This window comes from Vespula pensylvanica, chromosome 1 (genome assembly GCF_014466175.1).
Source record: "Vespula pensylvanica isolate Volc-1 chromosome 1, ASM1446617v1, whole genome shotgun sequence".
Classification (NCBI taxonomy): domain Eukaryota; kingdom Metazoa; phylum Arthropoda; class Insecta; order Hymenoptera; family Vespidae; genus Vespula; species Vespula pensylvanica.
In genome coordinates, this window is record NC_057685.1 from 7041218 (window position 1) to 7054927 (window position 13710).

At 31.0% G+C, this 13710-nt stretch overlaps 4 protein-coding genes across 8 annotated transcripts in view; 2 read left to right on the plus strand and 2 right to left on the minus strand.

The window, feature by feature from the left end:
- The first annotated feature begins 2145 nt into the window (after positions 1 to 2145).
- On the plus strand, positions 2146 to 5281 carry LOC122634017 (GDP-fucose protein O-fucosyltransferase 2). The gene is made up of 8 exons (XM_043822602.1): positions 2146 to 3139; positions 3237 to 3373; positions 3445 to 3570; positions 3628 to 3892; positions 3971 to 4163; positions 4273 to 4450; positions 4538 to 4667; positions 4751 to 5281. The coding sequence occupies exons 1-8, from the start codon at positions 2904 to 2906 to the stop codon at positions 4899 to 4901; spliced, it is 1416 nt and encodes a 471-aa protein (XP_043678537.1). The 5' UTR covers positions 2146 to 2903; the 3' UTR covers positions 4902 to 5281.
- Positions 4738 to 6067, minus strand: LOC122634154 (biogenesis of lysosome-related organelles complex 1 subunit 6-like). Its single transcript, XM_043822847.1, has 5 exons — positions 5831 to 6067; positions 5583 to 5693; positions 5430 to 5517; positions 5276 to 5362; positions 4738 to 5214 (listed from the first exon to the last, which is right to left on the minus strand). Exons 1-5 carry the CDS (start codon positions 5884 to 5886, stop codon positions 5095 to 5097), a joined length of 462 nt encoding a protein of 153 aa, XP_043678782.1. The 5' UTR covers positions 5887 to 6067; the 3' UTR covers positions 4738 to 5094.
- Positions 6068 to 6354: 287 nt separating this feature from the next.
- Positions 6355 to 7388, minus strand: LOC122634089 (mitotic spindle assembly checkpoint protein MAD2B). The gene is made up of 3 exons (XM_043822714.1): positions 7169 to 7388; positions 6809 to 7106; positions 6355 to 6705 (listed from the first exon to the last, which is right to left on the minus strand). Exons 1-3 carry the CDS (start codon positions 7185 to 7187, stop codon positions 6399 to 6401), a joined length of 624 nt encoding a protein of 207 aa, XP_043678649.1. The 5' UTR covers positions 7188 to 7388; the 3' UTR covers positions 6355 to 6398.
- LOC122633780 (ubiquitin carboxyl-terminal hydrolase 48-like) overlaps positions 7376 to 13710 on the plus strand; it is a 58921-nt gene continuing 52586 nt past the window's right edge. Inside the window, exons 1-12 of one of the 5 annotated variants that reach the window (XM_043822484.1) lie at positions 8080 to 8520; positions 8664 to 8803; positions 8900 to 9103; positions 9187 to 9513; positions 9694 to 9930; positions 10023 to 10273; positions 10368 to 10846; positions 10913 to 11014; positions 11106 to 11509; positions 11596 to 11962; positions 12080 to 12264; positions 13074 to 13349. In XM_043822484.1, coding sequence (XP_043678419.1) covers positions 8434 to 8520; positions 8664 to 8803; positions 8900 to 9103; positions 9187 to 9513; positions 9694 to 9930; positions 10023 to 10273; positions 10368 to 10846; positions 10913 to 11014; positions 11106 to 11509; positions 11596 to 11962; positions 12080 to 12264; positions 13074 to 13107 — 2817 coding nt within the window. In that variant the 5' untranslated portion in view covers positions 8080 to 8433 and the 3' untranslated portion in view covers positions 13108 to 13349. Of the gene's footprint in view, positions 7397 to 7454; positions 8060 to 8079; positions 8521 to 8663; positions 8804 to 8899; positions 9104 to 9186; positions 9514 to 9693; positions 9931 to 10022; positions 10274 to 10367; positions 10847 to 10912; positions 11015 to 11105; positions 11510 to 11595; positions 11963 to 12079; positions 12265 to 13073; positions 13350 to 13710 lie in introns of those variants that run through there. The other 4 variants (XM_043822411.1, XM_043822330.1, XM_043822162.1 and 1 more) reach the window with 4 other exon arrangements.

Genomic DNA, 13710 nt, shown 5'->3' on the forward strand with positions numbered 1-13710 from the left:
AAGGCAAAACGTTATCTCGGACTTTTGTACAACACGTCGCGAATAACGGCTAATTAATTGTACATATTTGTGTGCGTGTATGCGCGCGTGCGTGTGCCTCTGTTCTCGTGTATGTGTGTGCGTGTGTGTATATATACAACCTTATCCTGTGTATATATGAATTATTTATTAACGAGAATCTGTAAGTTTTGAGCATTTCATAATGTGTCATGTGTAGTGAATTATGTCATTGCATTACAACCAGATATGTATCATTAAATGTTTGATTTATTTACTTTAGACAAATTTCTTTGTTACTAATTTTCAGTATTAATATGCCAAGGCAACAACACAAATTACAGAGATGATACATTTATGGGAAAAAAAAAAAAAGAAACAAATGAATTATCTTATTTGCTTGTCTTGATTAAAATTGATTATTATTTGCATAATCATAAGAAAAAAAAAATATATTCAATGCTGTTCTTTATGCATGCATGTATTAATGACAACGACTAATATTTTTAACAATATAATAATATATACATTTTTTCAAAACATAGTATAATATTGACAAATCAGATTCTATATTCAAGTCGTTTTTTTTACATAATATTTCTTTATCTATTATTTTTAACGTTATCATGTTTCTATTGAAATTTTATTAAATGAACAAATATTGTTGGAACAAATTAATAATAAATTATGCTAGTAAAAGTAATTTTGTAATAAGAGATATAGAAAAGTAAAGAATGATTCTTGAAGTTATTTATTTGAGATTATTTTCTGCTTAATTCTAAACAATGTATAGACAATCCTGGTTTTGTCTTACGGATAAAATAAAAATGATTAAGTTAAATAATATTTATTGTAGGATACCATAGTTTACAAAATGATGCAGAAATTTCAGTATACTTATTGAAACTTAATTTAGAAAAATATAAACATTATGAGGTATCCTTTTGTATTCTATGTTCCTATATGATAAAAATTGTTATAAAACATTTATATACTGATTCTTATTTGTCATCTATGGTACAAGTCATGATATTGGCATATAGATGAATAGAGACAAATCAGTTAATTTCAAAAAACATTATCTAAATGTGAAGTAGTATAAACATCAATTAACATCTGTGTTGTATAAAGAGAATATCTTGATAATATTAGTTCGTTAATTTCAGCACATAGTACAAAATTAAATTGTTCAAACAATGTCATTTATTTCTATATTATTTTATAATATTTTATTGCAAAGATTAATGAAATGTTCTTATTTAAATCATATAGTTAATACAATACCTGTTTTATAACTTCGTAATTTATTGATATAAATTTATAACTGCATCATATATAAAAGAACATTAAAGTATATCGTTTATAATACATTATTTGAAATTAATCACAATAATAATAATTTACTACTTCACATTTTGTACAGTGAATGTAACATAGCATGTTTTCTGGTAAAGCACAGAGCATTTTCCAGTTGTGATGTTAATGCTAGAGATTTCACAGAGAAAAAGAAAGGATGCTGTAATTACTAAAAATTAAGTAGTACGAGAATTTGTGTCATGTATTTGTTATAAAGAAATCATTCACAGTATTAAAACATGTATCACTGTTAGTATGATCGAGAATTTGCCTAAATGTTAACATCGCTAGCAAAATAAAAAAAAAAAAGAAAACAAATAGAAAAATAAGAGAAAGCACACGTATAATAGACGAAAGAGGCACAAATTGTAAAAAAAGAATTGCATAAAAAAATCGAACACAACTAGAAACGATGAAGGTTACATAAAGAATATTATGCAACTATATGTATAAACAGATGAATAAGAAAATAATTCCTAGTTACCAGATTATAATGATTATAATAATAATAATCTTAATATCGTAGTTATTGCTACCGCTGTTACTATTATTAATAATATTAACACTATTGCTGCTGCTGCTGCTACTACCACCTACTATTACTATTATTACTATTCTAGTACTAAAGCTATCGCCGCTATCATCATCATCATCATCATCATCATCATCATCATTATCAATCATCAATCATCAATCATCAATCATCAATCATCATTATCATCGTCGTCATCATCATCATCATCATCATCATCATCATCATCATCATCATCATTTTTATTATTATTATTATTATTATTATTATTATTATTATTATTATTATTATTATTATTATTATTATTATTATTATTATTATTATTATTATTATTATTATTACTACACGACAACCATTACTATTACTAGCATTATAAATTGTCCTTGTAATTTTTATATGCCAAGTGTATACTTTAATAAGATAATGAAGAAAAGTGGAAACAAGCCGCAGTATATACATATATATATATATGTATGTATACATATATATATATATACATATATATATATACACACAACATAACATAATGCAGTTTTTCAAAAAAGAAAAAAGCATTAAAATAACTACGTTAACTAAACTATGGATTATAAATATTGTATAAGTCGGTAAATAATAATTATTATTATTATCATTACTACAGATACTATTAATCAAATAAGATTACTCTAATCCATTCATCGATAAGCTTATAAATCTTGATTAGCTTTTAATTTTATTACATCATTTCTTTATTAATCTTCATCAATGAAAGTTTATAAAAAAATTGAAAGTTTACATATATTAAAACAAATATTCTTTTTTTCAATGTTTCTAACGATTCTCTATTCAAATGAAAGGAAATAATCTTGAGATAAAACTGCGCAGATGCGTCATGGAAACAAGAAATTTACTATGTTTTCTTAGATATTATGTTTTATTCGATCTTAATGTTTTGTTGGTAATATTACAAAATATTTATTTCTTTTCATTCCTTTTTTTAATGTTTCATATTTAAAATAAGTTACTATGTTTCGAAAGAATGATAATCTCGTCTTCATTATTCGATAACATTTGTGCCATTATATCTTCCGAGCTCACGAAAATAACATACGAGTTAAACATGTTCAACTTATCCTCTCCCAAAACTCTGTATTTTATATTGATCTCGATCATTTTCACAGTACAATCCGAAGAATATGGCTTTTGCCAAAAATCTGATCAAGATATGAAAACTGACGAAAATTGTGGAGATTTTGAATATTTATCAAACAAACGGTTGGAGGTTATTAATGATAATATTACTATATATATATATATATATATTATTTTTATTTGTAACAATCTCTTATTTTTTTTTTTTATTCTTATTTAGTTACATATTATACGATGTTAATCCTCCGGAAGGTTTTAATCTAAGAAGAGATGTATATGTTCGTGTTGCCGTTTTTGTAAAAAATTTAAATAAAAAGGATAAAAAATACAAGTGGCACTTGGTCCTGCCACCATGGGGTAATGTTTTTCTTTTTATTTATATTTTGTATTAATTAATTAATCATCGTTTTTTATAATGGACTGTACAGGTGATTTATACCATTGGCAAAGCAAAGATGTGGGTCCGCAAGTATCGTTACCATGGGGTACATTTTTTGATATAGCAAGTTTACAAAAATATGCTCCTGTTATTGAAATGTACAAGTTCTTTGAAGGTAATAATTATTAGTTGCTGCAATATTTGCATTCATAACATGTTTTGTTAATTTCAGAGTATTCTTCGAAAAATAAAAGAACGCAATTAGATGTTATGTATATTTTACAAAATGACGAAGAAATGTTTAAAACTGGTATATTTGAAGATAAGAATGAAGAAACAGATTGTTCTTCCAAACTAATACGTTATAGAAAATCAAAAGAAGAATATAATGGTTACTTTTGGAATTATTCTAATATCACAAGCAAACAAATGAAATGTATTTTATTTCATGGAACAATGTCGAACCTTGAGGCAAATCTTTATCCTTCTTTTTATAGGTTTGTGTATTTGAAAGAATTTGATAATTGTTAATATGTTTATAAAAATATCAAACAAAAAATATATATATTTTTTAGATCAGTCATGTTTGATCATATGGAAATACCTTTGCATGATTCATATGGTTCTAAGGACTATTGGAAGGCAAGACGTAGTATGCGTTATAATTCTGAACTTTATGACATCGCATCTGAATTTAGAGCAAAATATCTAAATTCAATAGATAAAGATGACAATACCGAACGTCCGTCCGATTGGATAAAAGAAAAAGTTCGTTATTTTAAAAATATATTTTGTATATTTAATTGATTAATTTATACATACTATTCAATTTTACAGAACAGTACTCTGCTGTTCCCTAAGTATATGTAAATTTTAGAAAAAAAGAAATGCAATTGGTGGTCCATACTTATCAGTTCATTTGAGAAGACGTGATTTTCTTATTGGGCGAGCAGAATCGACGCCGACGATAAAGGGAGCTGCATCTCAGTTGGAAAAAAAAATGAAAGAATATGGATTAAAACTTTTATTTGTTGCTACTGATGCAGATAAGCAAGGTCAAACCAAAAATAATTTTCAATGAGTATTTTCTGTGAGCTTTATGGGAACAAATGTGTAAATATATACTTAAATACTTTTTATAGAACTCGCCGAACTTAAGTCATACTTGCCACAATATACGGTTTTAAATTATGTGCCATCAGATTATGTTAAAAACAAGTTTAAAGATGGTGGCATTGCAATCATCGATCAAATAATTTGCTCGTATGCTAGGCAAGTATAATATTGTAGAGAGTTTCAAAGTTTATTATTGTAGAGAATTTTAATGCTTATGAATTAAAAATTATTTTCAATAGATACTTTATTGGGACACACGAGTCTACTTTCACGTTTAGGATACAAGAAGACAGAGAGATTATTGGATTTCCTCCGGAAAGAACATTTAATCGATTATGTAAAGTAAAAGAAAAATGCTCATCTAGTGGACACTGGGAGATAGTGTGGTAATGCGAATTTTCAAAAAGTTACTTATTGTAACTTTTTATAAACCCATAAATGTTAATACATTTTTAAAAATATTTTATCAATATTAATTATATAAATGCACAATGTTTCTATATTTTTTAGCATTTATCTTATCATATATATATACTATCTGTTCTAAGTAGTCGATTTGGTAGATCTTTACAGGTATTGAATTTCATTGAGATGTTGTAGGTTTACCGATTAATTCTTGTTCTCTACGAAGCTCTTGTTCTCTTTGTTGTTCTCTACCAAGAGCTTCCTTCTGTTTAATTTGTTGTAAGCGTAACGCCCGTTTCTATGCATAAGTATTTTTTTAAATAAAATTACTTTTATGAGGAAAAATAATAAAAACATACTTTTAATTTGAAGGTCCTATCATGTACCATGACCATTTCCTTTTTAATAGTTGTTAATTTTCCTTGATATAATTTAATGGTAGCAAACTGAAATTGCATTTAGATATATAAAGTAGGATATTTTTTCTAAAATAAAAACAAGATAAATGTTTACCATTTCATTTAAATCCGTATCTTCAAGGACATCTTGAAGTTTCTTATTATCATTTTGTATTTGATCAAGTAAAACTTCTTGCTTACTTCTAAAAGTTGAAGAATATGATTCTATAATAGTATAGCAATGATGAAGATTAGAATGTGTTCTTACGTCAATTCATTAAGATTTTCCTTGACTTTCTCTAATGATGGTTGATAGATAGTTAATATTCCAGTTGCCAATTTTTCTGTAGCTTTAGAAAAGTCTACTATATCCTTAATACTGAAAAACAAAGGATATAAGATCGTAGTTCGATCATTTTTGTATGTATTTTTGACGTAACGTATATAATATAATTTCATGGACAAAAAATATGCATTTTAGCTATAAACAAGAAAGTGAGGTTAATATCGTCGTACCTGTCATTTTGTGATTGAACCTTGGTCACTTCGGCTTCGTCTATATCTACCATCATTTTTATGATTTAATATTATTTATTTTATTTCAAAGTACGTATATCACATATCAGAAAGAATAGAAATATTTGATCACTCATTTGTATTTTGACGTTCAACCACAAATCAGCTGATTCCCACCACGTGTTCGTACGCAATAAGTTCTATACAGTTCAATCTTATCTGCTTTCATGGACGAACTTATCTTATAACTTCCTGCATAAGTGTAATTGCGTGCAATATATCAATATAAAAATTCGCGATATACTTATCTTTATAAAGATTTAAAAAAATTGTTTAGATTATTAAATCACTATTGTGTTTTTCTCTTCTAAAAATTTTATATGAACGATTATTATTAGATCCTGTATGATTAATTTATTAAAAAATATTTATTAGGTGAATTATTGACACAATGAGAGGTTTAAATATTATCGATAATTTAACGATTATAATAAATATTATGAAATATGCAATATATATGTATATATATATATAAATGAAAATTTATTTTCTACATAGTATTATTACACTATGATGTATTTTCAACATCTTCACTTTGGAGTACATACATCTGTAAATTTAAACATTCTGTCTTAACTGTATTCAGAGGCAACAATTTTTTATTACTCAGTTTGTTAATTTCATCCTCAACGATCCATGGAAAATCCTCACATAATGGATTTTCACTGAGAGACACGTGTGCAGTTTCATACGTTTGAATTTCTATAGAAAATGATGCATCTTCAGGAAGAGGATTTAAATATGTCTCGCATATAGATAATTTCAAACAGATTGTTCTAAGGGCTTCTTCAGTTTTAAGATAGTATGGATCAATTCTGTAATCAAGTTTTAACATTGTAAATATATAGAAAGTTCGTCAAATTTTATCTTATGTCATTGTTAGTTTAATTGGTAAAGGAGATTAATTAAAAGTCATACTCAATTCCTTGAGCTTGTAACTTTACAAAATCAAAGACAAACTTTTCTATAGGAATTCTATTTTGATTAAAAACAACAAGATTGACAGCTTTGATACTGTTTTCATCTTCTTTAAGTAATTCTTTAATGGCAGTTAAAACATTTTTCAAGTATTCATTAAGTTCTGGTTGTTCGGAGATATGAACCACAGCACCATATATTTTCTTCTTAACAAAGATTTCTTTTGGATATAATTTTCTATAATAAAGTATATGATTAAATGCCACTTCTAAGAATTCTAAGAGAATATCACTGGCGACTAAAAAATAATACAATAATTAATTCATAATTCGTGAACGTGCAAGTTCCGATTTTTCTAACCTATTTTAGATTGCGACATTCTATTTTAATTTAATCGCCAAAGTTTTCGACGTGTCAAATCACTCGTACTCAGCCGTAAAAAGAAACGAGTTTCGATACCATGTATCCAAAAAAAAAAAAAGAAAGAAAAGAAAGAAAAGGAAAGAAAAATAAAGTTATAATTTTTTAACGTCATTCGCGCTTGTTGCGCCCTTAATTCGCGGTGATGCAAGAGAAAAGCATAAACCGGTGGGTTACCGTTACGCAACTCATTTTTTGTATATTATTCCTGTAATATTTGGCTTACGTTTAAAGCATATAACGATGCAATTTATTGCATCTCGTTTAGAAATTATTTTGGGATATAATCGTTGCTCGTTAACGCTGACGATGTCCTTATCTTTCTTAATACGAATCAAGTACAATTGTATGCAGTTGCACACATACGTACAATCCACACAGCATACATATGTATTTGATAACGGTGGCGCGAGAAAAGAGATAGTTTAATGTCAGTGATAGAAATAAATCGTAATCGAGTTAAGAGGCTCAACGATGCGACAGATTCGATACATTATAAATTATCGATTAGGAGAGTAACGAGATGAATTAAGAGAATATGATTTAGCGATTGATTCGATGCGCGCCTCGATGCAATCTGATTGCATATGGTGGCGAATGGTGGCGAATGGTGGCGGATGGTGGTGGCGGCGGGTGAACGCGAGGGACGCACGGTGTTGCGGTGTGTTTTGATAAAGAAATCTTTCGAATTTTGCTATTGTGTAAAACGATAGAGTAGGAAGATCGCGAGATATCGCGTATCTCCGTGCGCTGTCGTGCGCTGGTGTGCGCTCTATCGCGCATCGTGATCCATCGGTTCTCGCTAAGGATCGCTTTATCATGATATAAAAGGTATACACGGCGGCATTTTTCCTAACCTCGAAGCATCTTTCCATGAAAGCTCATTACGTGGAACGATGTCTCGCTCGCGAGTACACGTTCGTGCGTATTTTTCGCTACCTATCTATTCTTTGACAACATCTACTTTGATATCAACTTTCTTGATATATTTACCTTCGACTATCTCCCTTTCGACAATTTTACGTCGTCGATCAGTCGTTGGTTATCTTTCAAATGTTGAAAGCTTTTTTTATCTTCGATTGATTGATGCTACTTCATAGTCTTTTGTTTGATTTTTTTTCTTGCATTATGATTCATTCCTTCCTTTATTTCTCGTGGAATTTGTTACTTCGTTATGGCGCGAAAAGAAACGAATTATAAGTTCAATGGGTAACGTGCTCGTGTTAACGTGTCTCCGTCTTCGGGACATTTCAAAAGCATGGACGGTCCTTCCTGAAGTAGGAACATATAATGTAATCATTGCCACAAAGCTTTTTACAAAAGCAACAAAATATATACGATATTGCTATTAAACTTTTGCTGTCTCTTCTAACGCATATCTTACGTTAGACTGATCCTTACTTTTATTGTTATTATAATTTTGTAATTGTTTCAGGAGAAAATGGCACCTGCAAAGAAGACAGATTTGGATAAATTAGCATGGTCTTGGATTGAAGCTGTTATACCCGAAGAAATAGAGAGGATACATTTAGAAACTGCTTATAGACTAGGTCTCAAAGGTTGCAAAAGTTGCAAGTAAGATTCTTATCAATATGATACTATAATCTCATATAGTAACTCTTTAACGTCTCTTAATACTTATCTGAATATTTTTTTCTACTTCTTTCACAGACGAAACTGTACAAATAATCCACAATGCCTCACCGGATTAGGAGAAGAAAAATATATCAAGTCTCAACCCACAGAGATCGTTTCCTTGGAAAGTTCTTTGTCTGAGCTTCGTGACCCTACTCAATACGTCGGCCTGAAAAATCTAGGAGCAACTTGTTACGTCAACAGTTTAATTCAAATGTGGTTCCACAACGAGGACATGAGGTATTGCAGTAACTGTACGATTTGCGTATATTTCTCACGCATACGTTGTACGAATATGTTGTTTAATATCGTCTTGTTTACAGGCGGATAATATACAAGTGGAATATAACGGAAGATCCGGAGGAGAGGGAGGCTTTGTATCAAGCGAAGAAGGCAGGACTCTCTTATCATCCGGTAACTGCGGTTGGTCAGTTGCAATACATATTTGCCATGATGCAATTCGGAAACAGACGTCTACTCGATCCAATGAATCTTGCCATCGCCCTGTCTTTGGATACTAGAACGCAACAGGACGCGCAGGAGTTCTCGAAGCTGTTGTTGTGCCATATTGAAGGAAAGCTACAGCAAAACTCAGAGTTGCAGCGGATGTTGCGGAGGCTGTCACAGGGAAAATACAGCTATATCAATTGGTGGGTTTTCTGAAGTGGAAAACAAATGAGAATTGTCCTAAACGATGATGATGCAGATGATCTTGACGATGAGAACATGGTAGGACACGTTGCTCGCTACGGTGACTGGTGCGATCAACTGATCTGACCGAAAGAGACGTGTGTCGTGTAAATAATATCTACCGTTTTTGTTTAATATAGTTGCTCCACCTGCGGTACCGAGTATCCAACATCGACCACTTTCTACGAATTGGACTTGCAGCTCGCAGCTACTTTGAAGGAAGCTATAGAAAAATATCTGACTGAAGAACAATTGAATGGAGCTAATCAATACCATTGTGTTACCTGTAACGACAAAAAGGATGCGAGACGGTTCATACGCTTGGAATCGCTACCAGAAACTTTGAACATTCAATTGATGCGCTTCGTTTTTCATAGGTGAGCCTGTACATTCGTATTACTTCCCTACTAAATTTCGTTTAGGTCATCGTTGTGCCATATTTTCGGTTAATTCGTTTTTATCTGTGCAGGGATTCTGGTCAAAAAAGAAAATTGAACTCTTTCATCCACTTTCCGGAAGACTTGGATATGTCCGAATACGTTAGATGTCTTCCTCAGACTCATATGTACAGTCTCGTTGCAGTTTTGAGTCATAAAGGACCTTCGGCTCATTCGGGTCATTACATTGCGAATATATGTAATTCGGCTGGAGAGTGGTATCAATTTAGTGACGATAAAGTTGAGAAAATGCAGAATAAGAGAATCGAGGATAGCGGCAATGGTGAGAATCTCTCATCGTTCTTGTTAAACATATCGTATAATTGTAAAATAAATAATTAACTTTGTGTCCTTCTCTCTTTCTTTGATCCTTACAGAATCAACAAAAAATATGAAACGTGGTCGTGTACCGAAAGGATTTCTTTCATCCAACACAGCGTATATGTTGGTCTATAAGAAATTAACTATTGAACAAAAGCTAGGTAACGGAAAAAAATTGAAAACAAAGAAGACTGATTCAGAGTGCAATAGTTGCAGTGATTCCGTTAGTTTGGAAAGACTCACTGTAAAGGATAGATCTGATTCGTCGGACGAAGGAAAACGTAAGAATGGAACTGATGATTTCAAGGATATTGAAAGTCCTGGAAAAATGATGAGAATAGAAGCTGATTGTAAAATGGAAGTGGACGGTGTTGTAACAGGGAAAAATTACAACTCCGATGTCGTCAAGGACGATAAAAGTTCGACAGAACAGCCGAAGAAAATTGTCACAAAAAATACAAAACTCGATTATAAATTGTTAAACGGCGCTGCCCATAGAGCAATGAGCTGTGGAGAACGTGATTTCTACGAAGAGGTGTGTATATGTGATTTTTCAATATTTTCTACTAATACATCATACGTTTGTTTGACGATGTTACAGATTGAATTTGAAAATTGGCAAGTGAGCAATACGATGAGAGAACTTGTTCGTCAAGAAAATGTTAAACACGAGTTAAGTTTATTGGCTATTCAGCAAGAAAAAGTAAGTGAAAAAAATAATTCACTTGTACTCTCATCGAACCTTTGAAATTCTTTTTAAAGATATTCAAGAGTCTATTTTTATTTATTTTTAGCAAAAAGAGATAGAAGATCAGAACTTTAAGAGGCAACTCGTAATAGATGTGTACGATATCATTGGAAATACAATGTCCTGCATAGAATATCAATGGATACCAATCGATTGGTTATCAAAATGGTTAAATGGACAATCGTTGACCGATGGTGTTCCACCGATAGACAATTCGGTTCTGATGTGTCCTCATTATCGTTTAGATCCATTAAAAGTCAATCGTGCTAAATGTTTGCCCACCTCAGCAGCTAGTCTACTGTATGACAAGTATCGTGGAGGGCCACGTTTGGATCAGAATACTCTGTGCGAAGTTTGTGTAAGAAGACGTTGCAAAATGCTTAGATTCAAAATGGTTTTGGAACGTGATCACAAGGAAGTTAACGATATAATACGTAATTTTAAAGAATCGTTAGTATTTATTCTTAATTCATCTTAATAATTTTATCATTTTCAAGTAAATACATCTATACGTATTGCTTTACGTTATTTCGTAGAAGCGAAACGAGTTACATAGTCGGCGCAGATTCTTTGAGATCTTGGAGGAGACTAGCTATGGAAAAATTTACCGAAGATATGGAACAGGAAATAGAACGAGAGGATCGTGAAAATTCTCGATTAACAGAAGAGAAGAATAAAAATGGCGATAAAGATAACGATGATTGTACGAAGGAAGTCGAAGAGTGCGAGGAGAACGAAGTTGTTTTAAACTTTAACGAAGATTTACTTTGTGAACATAATCTATTGAAAACACCGGACTCCAGTAGGAAAATAGTACCTCGCGAAGTTTGGTCGATATTAAGGAAATATTTTCCAAATTCTAAAGAGTATCCATTTGGTACGTCGTCATGCTCGATCTGCGAGGTACGTTTTGATGTATTTTTTATGATTACTAATTTTTTATCGTATCTCTTTTAACGAATTTTTTTCTTCTTTTTCTTTTTTTTTTTTTTTTTTTTTTTTTTTGATCATGCATATCAGGAGAAAATGGAAAATGCACAAAAGGCAAAGAAGGATGATAAGATTAAAGCTAAGCAACAAAAGGACGAGCTTGTCGATTTGTATTATGCAAGAAATAGAAATGAAATTTCTAAGTGCGAAGATGCCGAGAAAGTATTTTATATCGTCGAGAAAGGGTTCTTGGATAGTTGGCGTTCTTTTATTCGGTGAGTCCTAAAAATTTGATTACATATTTCATAATTCATTATAAAAAAAAATTTCTTAAGACATTTCCAAGTAACTTTTTATTATTTCTAAATTTGATCTCGTAATTCCAAATATTCTACACACACACATATATATATATATATTCAATTATTTATTTATCCGAGTTGTCGATAAAGTTGGATGACTAATGTGTGTCGAAAGATATTCGTTAGATGGCAGCATTGCTTTTGATCTCGATAAGCGATCGATAGGTTGATTTCCGCTAGAGGGTTCTACGAGTTATAAAAATCCTCTAATTACATTTTATATCTATTAGAAAAATGTCTAATTAGAAATGATAATAAAGATAGATAAATAAAATAATAATTGAATGAATGATATTTCTACTTATGTGCAAAATAAATAAGTAGATATATAATAATTCGTGATGGAGGTTATAATTGTTGGTGGGGTCCGATTTATTTCGATGCAACATGGCGGAAGTAGGAAGGTAGAAGAAGGAAGTAGGGGAGGGTTCCGACATTTATCCGAGCTCACATTAACGAGCTTTTCCTAATTACAAGAAAAAAGTGGTCTCTGCGATTGAGGTCTCAGTTCCCTTTTCGAGCTCTCTCTTTCTTTCTCTTTATATATATATATCTGTCTATCTATTTATCTATCTATCTGTCTATCTATTCATCTATCTATCTATGTATCTATCTATCTATCTATCTATCTATCTATCTATCTATCTATCTATCTATCTATCTATCTATTTCTTTATCCATCTATCTATCTATCTATCTTTTACTTACTCGTGCTTTGTCAGTGTGGGTGCTAGAGGTTGCTCGGGAGAAAACTAATTGAAACAACCGCCTAACGACCCGCCGGCAAATGATACATCGACCCCGAGGTAGGAGTCTGCTGTCTTAATACTGTTTCAGCTTATACCGTGCTTGGAAGAGGGATGCAATTTCGTATTTTTTGGGGATATACATTCTTCTCGCAACAATTCCATCTGTTTCTTTTTTTTCCTCACAAAATCGAACATTTCTCAAGAAATTTCCTTTTCATTTATGCACAACATAATTGTAGTTTATCGCAATAATAATAATAATAATAATAATAATAATAATAATAATAATAATAACAACAATAATAAAAAAAAAAACTGAAAAGAAAAGAATATCTTCTTTTCTTCTTTGTCTTTTTATTTTCTTTTTATTTCTTTTATGTCTCAATTTTTTTCCTGAATTTTTTGAGTAGAAAAGAAGGATGGGATTATGCGAATGCTCGGATATTCGTCCCGTGGACGACGTAATCGTCGCAATGGGACGCTTAGGATTGACAGATTCAAATTTGCCGCGGCTTAAGAATCGCGAATACGTTGCGTTCGGACAGTCGGTTAAATCTGGGATCAACCCTTTGCACGGATTATACGTATGTCATGTTGTATGGTTGACTTC

What these genes read in the sequence shown, in the direction of transcription:
- LOC122634017 (XM_043822602.1), top strand. Translation starts at nt 2,904, where the DNA reads ATGATAATCTCGTCTTCATTATTCGATAACATTTGTGCCATTATATCT. An exon ending in CTTGGTCCTGCCACCATGGG is followed by an intron (nt 3,374 to 3,444) that starts GTAATGTTTTTC and finishes TGGACTGTACAG; the next exon opens with GTGATTTATACCATTGGCAA. An exon ending in AATGTACAAGTTCTTTGAAG is followed by an intron (nt 3,571 to 3,627) that starts GTAATAATTATT and finishes TGTTAATTTCAG; the next exon opens with AGTATTCTTCGAAAAATAAA.
- LOC122634154 (XM_043822847.1), bottom strand. Translation starts at nt 5,886, where the DNA reads ATGATGGTAGATATAGACGAAGCCGAAGTGACCAAGGTTCAATCACAA. An exon ending in GAAAATCTTAATGAATTGAC is followed by an intron (nt 5,518 to 5,582) that starts GTAAGAACACAT and finishes TTCAACTTTTAG; the next exon opens with AAGTAAGCAAGAAGTTTTAC. An exon ending in ATACGGATTTAAATGAAATG is followed by an intron (nt 5,363 to 5,429) that starts GTAAACATTTAT and finishes ATGCAATTTCAG; the next exon opens with TTTGCTACCATTAAATTATA.
- LOC122634089 (XM_043822714.1), bottom strand. An exon ending in TTACAAGCTCAAGGAATTGA is followed by an intron (nt 6,706 to 6,808) that starts GTATGACTTTTA and finishes ACTTGATTACAG; the next exon opens with AATTGATCCATACTATCTTA.